At 36.1% G+C, this 10,097-nt stretch overlaps 3 protein-coding genes across 5 annotated transcripts in view; all 3 read left to right on the forward strand.

The window, feature by feature from the left end:
* On the forward strand, positions 11–1,572 carry LOC104776683 (probable splicing factor 3A subunit 1). The gene is made up of 2 exons (XM_010500785.2): positions 11–420; positions 564–1,572. The coding sequence occupies exons 1-2, from the start codon at positions 355–357 to the stop codon at positions 1,359–1,361; spliced, it is 864 nt and encodes a 287-aa protein (XP_010499087.1). The 5' UTR covers positions 11–354; the 3' UTR covers positions 1,362–1,572.
* LOC104776684 (NAC domain-containing protein 8-like) lies at positions 4,351–7,444 on the forward strand. 2 transcript variants are annotated; one of them, XM_010500789.2, is made up of 6 exons: positions 4,351–4,525; positions 5,208–5,375; positions 5,467–5,653; positions 5,746–6,260; positions 6,620–7,087; positions 7,176–7,444. In XM_010500789.2, the coding sequence occupies exons 2-6, from the start codon at positions 5,277–5,279 to the stop codon at positions 7,227–7,229; spliced, it is 1,323 nt and encodes a 440-aa protein (XP_010499091.1). In that variant the 5' UTR covers positions 4,351–4,525; positions 5,208–5,276; the 3' UTR covers positions 7,230–7,444. The 2 variants fall into 2 exon arrangements, with proteins under 2 accessions (XP_010499091.1, XP_010499089.1); XM_010500787.2 differs by having other exon boundaries at positions 5,234–5,375.
* Positions 8,709–10,097, forward strand: part of LOC104776685 (putative leucine-rich repeat receptor-like serine/threonine-protein kinase At2g14440) — a 5,210-nt gene continuing 3,821 nt past the window's right edge. The window contains exons 1-2 of one of the 2 annotated variants that reach the window (XM_010500791.2): positions 8,709–8,947; positions 9,040–10,092. In XM_010500791.2, coding sequence (XP_010499093.1) covers positions 8,860–8,947; positions 9,040–10,092 — 1,141 coding nt within the window. In that variant the 5' untranslated portion in view covers positions 8,709–8,859. The remainder of the gene's footprint in view (positions 8,948–9,039; positions 10,093–10,097) is intronic. The other variant, XM_010500790.2, reaches the window with a different exon arrangement.

Here is a 10,097-nt window from a genome sequence, read left to right on the forward strand (position 1 = left end):
AAGAAACACAAAAAAAAAAAAAAGAGTGACAACTTATGGTTATAAGATGTTTCTACGTCTGGGAAATTGAATATGATCCCGACCTTTTTGGTCTCAAACCAATCAATCTGTTGAAATCAGAGTAAAAAATGTGAGGAGATAATGATGAAAATAATAGTCGTTGGATCGATCGATTTCTTGTTTTTTTTTTCTTTTTTCCCAGTATTTCTGCCTTTTTCACGGGAAATATTCATGAATTTATCTCCGCTGTAATCAGCTTTTTTCCGGTAGATCTGATAGTTTGTTGTGGAACAAATAGTTTGTCTAAACGAAGAATCTGATCTCTTGTTTCTCTCAGTATTTCTGCCTTGTCCCATGATGAATTTATCTCTTCACGACAACGACGACACACGGCAGGGCGGCTGTTTCTTCCCGGATGAGGTACGGATCCATCGATTTCTTGTTTATTCCATGGAAAACATTCGTGAATTTTTGTTTTTTCCGGTAGATTTTGATACTTTGCTGTGGAACCAGTAATTATTTATGCGTAAAACAAAATGTCTGATTTTTTTTTCATCTGTAAGGATATGCAAAACCTTCTAGAACTTCCAGATATGATAAGCTTTCCAGTACCTCCAGAAATGCAAAACCTGCCACCTCTAGATATGAAAGACTATCCACCACCTCCAGATATGAAAACATTCGTGGAGATGACGGCACGTTATGTAGCGGAACACGGCGGGTCTGAGGAGGAGAAGTTTATCATTAACGTTAAACTCCATCATGAAAGCCTCAACCTCAACTTTCTGAAGAGCTCAGAAGATCCCTTACAGGGATATTATAAGCAAAAGCTCGCTGAATACCTTTCTCAGAAACAAGAAGAAGAAGAAGAAGAAGAAGAAGAAGAAGAAGAAGAAGAAGAAGAAGATGCGTTTTTCACATTGAACCAAAAAAAACAAAAAAAGAAGAAGATGTCGGAGCTAATCATCAGGAGAAGAAAGTTCTTGTACTTGAGCCTCTTACCGAATACTATAGAGCTAATCTTGATGATGATGATTATGATGATGATGGTAAAATTTATCTGCCTGATCGATCTCCTGGAAGCCAGACTTCCTAAAGGGATGAAGCGCAAGGAGTTTGAGACTATGAAGCTCACAGCGCAGTTAGCAGCTTGGTATGGTAAACGTTTTTGGCTGCCTTTGAGAAAAAGAGCTGGGTTTGAGTTTACCAATCAAGATAATCGCTACTTCCCACGTTTCTTTCGGTTTGTTCTCGAGTATTCCATAGTATTTGCGCCCCCTAAAGATTTGGAAGAAAAGATGAGCAAGAGTCACGCTTATGCAGCAGCCGTGAAATATTACATTTGGAGGCTAGAGATTTAAGTGAGCAAGGTATCTATGCCGTGAGACACGATTGGTACCAAGTACACAAAAAGCAAGAGCCGGTACTTATATTGGTTCGTTTCTGAAAAAAAAAATTGTATTGTTTTGTACTTATACATGATTCCACTTTTAGGATAAGTCATAAGTGGATTTGATTAAATTTGCTTCTAATCATTCTCTAAAGAAAATATTGGCTAGTAGAGAAACTGCAAATTCAGGCAAAAGGAAATGTTATTCTAATCATTCTATCTTTGTTGAATCTATGATACCAACGCCTCAAGATCCCTCCCCAGCGCTGCAGTTTCTGGGTGAAGTGGTTTCTAAATATGGACATTCAGGAAGGTTGGAACTACTTTGGCTATTGTTTTGATTGTTGAAACTTTTATGAGAATGTTGAGGATAAGGTCTGGAGGATACTAGCGGGGTTATTTATTTTATGATTTTAATAGAATTGGAAATCAAATCAAAAAATCATGTATTATATAATCATTGATTTTTAAACGTTTATCAAAATTATGAGTTATTGGTTCTATGATTTATAAATACTTGTTAAAAACTCATGTTATTCGTTTAATGATTTGATTTTGGATTTCAAAATCAACATTTTGTTTTAAATGAATTTGAATAGATTTAAAAGTAAAAAAAAAATAGAAGAATTCAAATCCAAAGATAAAACATGTTATTTCAAAATTCATATATTTTGATTTTTATAATTTTACAATTCTATATGAATTTACAAATCATTCATCCAATGTATTTATTAAATTCAAAAAAAATAATGATTCCCGTGTCTAGATCATTATAAGCCCGGACAGCTTGAGCAGCCCGAGCAACATCGATTGTCATAAGCTCCACTATGATGTTTGCACTGACTGACAAGCTGCGATGTCTCGAGATTCATTGATTTGACTGTTATAGATTAAACTACTAACAAAAAAATTATGAGATACAACTAATTAAAATATATATATATTAAAAATGATTAATGATTTAGAATCCATAATTGTGAATTAATATCAAAACCCGCAGAACAAAAACAAGAATTTTCCTACTAAAAATATACCAAAAACAATGTTCACAATCACATGTAATTACGTTTGAAAATCGTCTTCAAGTGTATTGTGTCGATAGGAAGGGAAAAGTAACAAGTATGAGTCCAATTCATGTACAAAATTACCTCTATTATATATAACTACCTCTATTATATAGAGATAATTCGAAGTATAAATTTTATTCTTATATAATTTGGCTATATATGTTATATACAATTACCTCTAATATTTCTTTGGTTTGGACTAAAATACAATTAACTCTGTTCAAAATCATAATATAATTAGGAATCCAATTCTTATATAAGTTGTATTGGTATATTTTATCAGTTTGTCGTGTTATATACACATTCGTTTTCACAATAATATTTTAGCAGTGTAGTACTAAAAAATGGTATATTTAGTCTCATGAGATGAGGATAATGATTAGGGTTGCATAACATTCATATATGAAAGAGATTTCCTAAACTGAATAGATACAAACATATACATATCTATATATAATATTTGATAATAACTTGGAGCGCTCAAAACTCAATATGTGTGTTGGTGGATGATAAACAATGGCTTTTTGTCTTCTTCAATATTTGGAATAAAAATATAATTTAATACATTTTCTGGAAAGTGAGAAAGTCCACCAAATTATGTCGCATAGTATCATAAAAATACTCTAAATTTTAATCCGCAGTACACCGCGGGCATACAATTTCTATTATAGTTTATATTTTATGTTGTATCTATTTATTAAATATTGAATGTTTTGTAAATAGAGGAATAACTAAATTTTCTAGTTGTTGTGCGACTAAATATTTATATTATTTTTTAATCCACAATACACTTCATGAATCATGACCATTTGTTTGTTATATTTAGTTTGTTTTGTTTAGTGTTTGAGATTCTATTTTGATTTTTAATCATTATAACAAAAAATAAAGGATCTAAATACATAATCAGTAATTATACACTGTGATTAAGTCACATTTTTCCTAATAATTTAATTATTTTATACAACTTAGTTAAATCAACTTGATTTTAGGTCAGATATTCTAATATAAGTAGTGTTGATAAATAATTAAATGAGGATCTAACCCGTGTTAACACAAATTTAATAATATTTTATTAATTTCAACATGTTATCTTTATAACTCATCTACTATATAAACACATTATATAGTATTTGAGAATTTTTTAATTTTACATATTTATAATAATTAATTTTTTTATTAAGTTTATATATGTTAATTATAATATTTAAATAATTGTCAATCGAAGTTTTTCTTACGTTAAGAATCAAAGCTCACAGATTTTTAAAAACAAAATAGGAATCAAATTGTTTTTTTCTTTGTTTACGAAGAATTCAAATATAGAATATCTTCAAAACACAACATAATATATAGTTAAATATATGATAGTTTCTATTTTCATATTGATTGTTGTTATTTTTTAATTGAAATAAAATGTAAAATATTTAGAAAACAAAATCTGGAGTAATGTTAGTTTTGAAAACTTTTTAGGGGTTAATGTTATAAACAATTTTTTAGATAAACAAAATTAAAAGAGCATAGCACAAAATGTACTAAAAAATGTTAATATAGATTTATAAATAAACATCGTTAACCCATCCTTTATCTCTGTATGATAATAATAAAAGGTAGTATTACTTAATTAATTAATAATTAGATTCATGGAAGATATCATCCTAACCGTTGATCTGTACGACAAGCGTGTTATCACGATAGAAGTCAACGTAAAGTCGTCGTATGTATGCGGACCGAGTCACACCCAATTAAAATGCCCTCACACTTCCAAAAGAAAACTTAAACTGGCGCCTCTATCTCTCTCTCTCCACTTCCCAGTTATTCGCTCGGGACAAGATTTTATTGTCTCTCAAAATCTTTTATAAAAAAGAAAGAAAAAAAAAAAAAAAAAAAGATTTTTAACTTTATTTCGTACTTAAGCGGAAACAGTAGTATTAATCCGGACTCGAGTTTTGAGAATATCCTTACTTTGCAATTGTAGTATCCATTTAAGCGTCGAGAGAGAGAGAGAGACTTGTCTAGGGTTTTTCCGATTCTGCTTCTCTGATCTTTTTCTTCGTCAAGCTCCCATGGCTGGGTAAGTACTTTTCTCTTTCGATCTCGCTCTGGATTTTGGCTAGGTCATGGTTTTTTTAGTTGAGACTCAAACCCTAAGTACGATTCCTCCCTCCCGATTGCAATTTTGAAGTAGAAACAAACAAAAAAAGTTTGAATCTTTTTTAGTTTTTGTTTGTGTATCAACGAAGCTTTGTGATTCTACTTTCTCCCGATGTCAAAGCTAAGCGCGAAAGGGTTTTAATTTGAAATCTGCATTTGGGTCTTTCACTTTCACTGCTACTAGCTTTTTTTTTTTAAGAAGGGATTTTTTTGTTTAAGGTTCCTGTTGTATGATGCTAATTTGATCGATGAGCTTGAAGTTCATACCTTTTTAACTGCTGCTTGCTTAGTATCTACACTACAGTATGTATGTATTTCAGTGTCTGCACTCTATCCAAGTAGAGATATCCAATCACCCTTACCAAATATGGTGGAACTGATTCCATATATCAGGTTCTCTTTGTTCCTTGAGGACAACAGACATAAGTATTCTGCTCAATCTAGATTCTGGTAGACATAATAATGTCTTGTCTTTCAGGATTTAGTTTTGTTTTTATGTGACAGTGTCTTCTTTAACCTGCATTGGTAATGGCATTGTGTTGATATCATCTCTCTGATCATTCTGCCTTGGCTATAATGTTTGGAACCACTGTCTTGACCAGTGGTTGCTCTTTTCTTCTGTATGCAGACGATCATGGTTGATTGATAGCAACCGGATTGCAACAAAAATTATGAATGCATCGGCTGGTTCTGACCCTCGCCAAGTTGTGTGGAAAAGCAATCCTACAAGACATTGTCCAAACTGTCGACATGTCATTGACAACAGCGATGTACGGTTTGCTCTTTTGTTTCATTTGATGTTCTAATATCATACATCTATGTAGTTGTTGTAAAACTAACTAGTTTTTGTACAATTTTCAGGTTGTTGATGATTGGCCAGGCTTGCCTCGAGGTGTGAAGTTCGATCCATCTGATCCAGAGATCATTTGGCACTTGCTAGCAAAATCTGGTTTATCAGGTTTAAGTTCTCACCCGTTCATCGATGAGTTCATCCCAACCGTCAATCAAGATGATGGAATCTGTTACACTCATCCTAAGAATTTACCAGGTTAGGCAATGCAGGGTTTCTTCTTTCTGTTTTCAGTCATCAGAGATGTTCCCAAGTTCATTTTATCTTAACTTAAATTCAAAAATACTCAGGTGTTAAGAACGATGGAACGGTGTCCCACTTCTTCCATAAGGCAATCAAAGCCTATAGCACAGGAACTCGAAAGCGTAGAAAGATTCACGACGACGATTTTGGCGATGTGCGCTGGCATAAGACAGGAAGAACGAAACCGGTTGTGTTGGATGGTGTTCAAAGAGGGTGCAAAAAAATAATGGTTCTCTATGGCGGAAAAGCTGTGAAAACGAACTGGGTGATGCACCAATATCACTTGGGAATAGAAGAAGATGAGAAGGAAGGTGATTATGTTGTTTCTAAGATATTCTACCAGCAGCCACAGCAGCTAGTTGTCAAGCAAGGTGATAAGGCTGAGCAAGAAGTCTCTGAGGAAATCTTTGCTGTAATGACTCCAAAAGTGGATCCTGTCACTCCAAAATTAGTTACACCTGAGCCTCGAGATGCTGTACAACTTTATTCTGACTCTCACTTTGGCAATGACTATGTTACTCCCCATAGCTATGTTACTGCCCAAGACGTTTCTCTTGCTGAGGTAAAATTCGTTTCGTTTGCTTTCTATTGACAAATCCTTGTGCTAGTCTGGTGCGAGAGCATTGTGATTACCATAGGTGGCTTGTCGCTGTTGTGATACTTCAGCAGCTATAGTTGAGACGGTTAGCCACAGAATTAATGATGAAAATGAAAAGGGAGTTTAGGCAGAGGGAGATGGGTATTTCAGGATTATTCTATGTTTAGGATTGAGAATTGGGTCGAGGGTGGAGATGCGCTCTTGCTGAAGTTAATAAAGGACTAGTTAGTTACCGGTTGACATTTTACACATTCCTCTATAATTTAACAACTCATTGATATTGCACTAATAGACTCTATTTCCTTTTGTTTCCGGTACCTAAGACATCTGAGGTAATGTATATGGAAGATGAGGTTCAGAGTATTCAGCCTAATCATGGAAGACCAAGTTCTGCATATGAGCCTGAGCCTGAGCCTGAGCCCGAACCTGGACTTGAAAACGGAGCAAAAGAAACAATAGATGATAAAGAAGAGCAGGAGAAGGATAGAGATGATGAAAACGAAGCTGAGAAACAGCCGACTTGGTTTGACAGCGGATCTCAGTTATTCTTGGACTCGCAACAGCTTGTGGAAGCCTTGTCTCTTTGTGATGATCTCTTGCTAGTGGGATCACAGGACAGGGAAGAGAACACAAACAGTGGAAGCTTAAAGAATAAACAACCATGTATTGCAGATTACGCACACCTAGGAACAGAAGAGTTCAAACGGGACCTGGAGGAATGTCAGAAGATCGTTCTTGATCCCTCCAACATAGAGCTCGATACTCCACCTGAGTTTCGTCTGAGCCAGCTGGTAAAACTTAAATCCCTCTTTTTACTTAAAACTTTTTTACATGCAATCAGGTACAAAAGCCTAATGGTTATTGGTTATGTCTGTATAGGAATTTGGATCACAGGACAGCTTTCTCGCCTGGGGGACTGGAAAGACTGACTGACTTAACAAATGTACCACGAGCTCAAGACTATGGAACTCATTGATATTTTTTGGTTGGCAAAACAGTGCCAAGCTTTTGTTGTAATATGGTAATTTCCTCGAGGGATTGATTCAAACTTGTTTTGGTTTTTTTGGTTTTGGGATGTAGAAGTAGAAGAACTAGTATGGAACGTGTTTCTGATCTAATTTGCAATGTCCGTATGTAAATATGATGCTTTTGATGGGTTTTATGAGCTCCAAAATCTGGATGTATGAATTACACTAGTAAAACTTTCTTACCGAACTCATGTTCCTTTCTTAACAGAAGGTCCGAACACAACATCTAAGGCATCTAGGCCATTTCTTATCTAAACGCAACAAACAGCAACGTAGACTAGAAAGTAGAAACAAACAACAACGAATTTACATGTTTAGCTTCCCTATTGTCGCGAAGGTAGTAAACGTAGGCTAGAAACAAGCAACACGTTGAGCTTGTTGAACCCTGCCTGCAAATTGAAATGTATGTGTCAAAGTAATGGGCTGGGCTTGAAAGCCCATGGAATAATTAGACATAAGTCAATGGTACTGAAGAGAAAACCGGGGAGTTGGTGAGATAGACCGGGGTTTTGTCTATTGTTATATTGTACCTTTTAGAAGGAAACGACAAGTAGACGGAGTCACGGATTCAGAGACTTTAATATTTTACATATACACCCTGAACGCGTTGTCTTCTGACGACGATTTACAGTAACTAACTACTAACCACGTTGCTTTTTTATTCTTTCACTAAATCACTCCAAAATTATTCATTTTCGTAAATCACATGATATGACTAGGTAGTTTAGGAATAGATTGACCCCAAAAATCCAACCGAATACAAAGTGGGCATCATGATGATCGCAACTTGTTTTTCGTCATTAGAAAAAAAAAAAAGAGTTTATTTGTAGTTTAATCAAACTAGGATTAAGATTTGGTTTTTGACTTGGTGGTTACCCAACTAAAACTGGATTTTCAGAAAGTTAAAATGATTGGTTGGGGTTTAGTTAGATTTATTTACCGGTGAATTTTAGGTAGTGAATGAATAATTTATTTGTCTGATAGTGCATGGTGGCCACGTCACGGTGGTGACTAGTAGAATATTTACTTCTTCCACTGACGTAGTAGTTAAGTAAAGTAAGTAACTCCTTTTTTTACTATTTATTAGCGAGACACTTTCTCACTTACAATTTTACCACTGTCTATATATCTAATACTAATCTACTCGTTTCCCGTGAGTAATGATGTACAGTATTTATTACCTCTGTTTCTGTATTATTCCATTGCAGCATTGCTAATCAGGTTTATTAAAAAACAATTAGTCAAAAACAGAATATTTAAAAGAGAAAAGATAGTAAAAAAGCGGCCATTAAAACAGGGGAAAAAGGTGAAAATTAAAGTCAGCCAGAAGTGTGTAAATGTCCTTAAATGACTCAACTCAGTCCACCCGCTAATCTCGCCCTTCCTTCATCCTTTTCTTTTTTTTTTTCTTTTTTTCTTCTAATTGTTGACAAAATTGGTTTCTTCTTTCAAATCACAGTCGTAGTACCACACCCACCATCACATTACATGCTTCCCTTTACTCTGCACTCTCTCAATCCCATCTAATTCCCAAAATGCCCTTATCTCCATCTTCCTCCTTCTACCTCTTTCTCTCCTCCATCTTCCTCCTCCTCCTTCCCCTTTCTCTCTCCTCTCCATTCAGTACGTCACCCTCCTCCTTATCTCTATCTCTCCGTCTAGATCTGACTAATGATTAACTGAACTCATCCTCTGTTTTCTTATTTCTGTTGCAGATACATCTTTCATCATTGACTGTGGAAGTCCCGAAGGTTCAACAGACGCATTCAACCGCACATGGCTCCCCGATCAATTTTACACCGGAGGAAGCACCGCCGTCGTCTCCGAGCCTCTTCGATTCCATCAAATCGCCGAGAAAACCATCAGGTACTTCCCTCTCTCCTTCGGCAAGAAGAATTGCTACGTCGTTCCTCTCCCTCCTGGTCGTTACTATCTCCGAACTTTCACCGTTTACGATAACTACGACGGTAAATCTCACTCCCCGTCCTTTGATGTCTCCGTCGAAGGCACCCTTGTTTTCTCCTGGAGATCTCCTTGGCCTGAGGGTTTCCTTCGCGAAGGCTCTTACTCTGATCTCTTTGCCTTTATCGGTGACGGTGAGCTCGATTTGTGCTTTTACAGCATCGCTACTGATCCTCCTATTGTAGGTTCGTTGGAAGTCTTGCAAGTTGATCCTTCTTCCTACGACGCCGACGGGACTGGTCAGAATGTTCTGTTGGTTAACTACGGGAGGCTCTCGTGCGGCTCGGATCAGTGGGGACCTGGGTTCACTAACCACACCGATAGTTTCGGACGGTCGTGGCAATCCGATGAAGATTTCCGATCGGACGATTCGAAATCGGTGGCGAGGTCGTTGTCTACGGTTGAGAAGATCAAAGGAGTGAACCAGGCGCCTAACTATTTCCCGATGAAGCTTTATCAAACGGCGGTTACGGCTTCTCGTGGTGGTGGTTCGTTGGTTTACGAGCTTGAGGTTGATGCGAAGCTTGATTACTTGCTTTGGTTTCATTTCTCTGAGATTGATTCTACTGTGAAGAAGGCTGGGCAAAGAGTGTTTGATCTTGTGGTGAATGATAACAATGTGAGCAGAGTTGATGTGTTCCATGAGGTTGGTGGATTTGCTGCGTTTAGTTTGAACTATACTGTGAAGAATCTGAGTAGTACGACTGTGACTGTGAAATTGTCTTCTGTTTCCGGTGCACCGATCATTAGTGGGCTTGAGAATTACGCTATTGTTCCTGCTGATATGGCTACAGTGCCTGAACAAGGTATG

The sequence above is a fragment of the Camelina sativa genome, chromosome 3 (assembly GCF_000633955.1).
Source record: "Camelina sativa cultivar DH55 chromosome 3, Cs, whole genome shotgun sequence".
In the NCBI taxonomy this organism is placed as follows: Eukaryota; Viridiplantae; Streptophyta; class Magnoliopsida; order Brassicales; family Brassicaceae; genus Camelina; species Camelina sativa.

What these genes read in the sequence shown, in the direction of transcription:
- LOC104776684 (XM_010500787.2), top strand. An exon ending in AAGACGTTTCTCTTGCTGAG is followed by an intron (nt 6,261 to 6,619) that starts GTAAAATTCGTT and finishes CCGGTACCTAAG; the next exon opens with ACATCTGAGGTAATGTATAT. An exon ending in AGTTTCGTCTGAGCCAGCTG is followed by an intron (nt 7,088 to 7,175) that starts GTAAAACTTAAA and finishes ATGTCTGTATAG; the next exon opens with GAATTTGGATCACAGGACAG.
- LOC104776683 (XM_010500785.2), top strand. Translation starts at nt 355, where the DNA reads ATGATGAATTTATCTCTTCACGACAACGACGACACACGGCAGGGCGGC. An exon ending in GCTGTTTCTTCCCGGATGAG is followed by an intron (nt 421 to 563) that starts GTACGGATCCAT and finishes TTCATCTGTAAG; the next exon opens with GATATGCAAAACCTTCTAGA.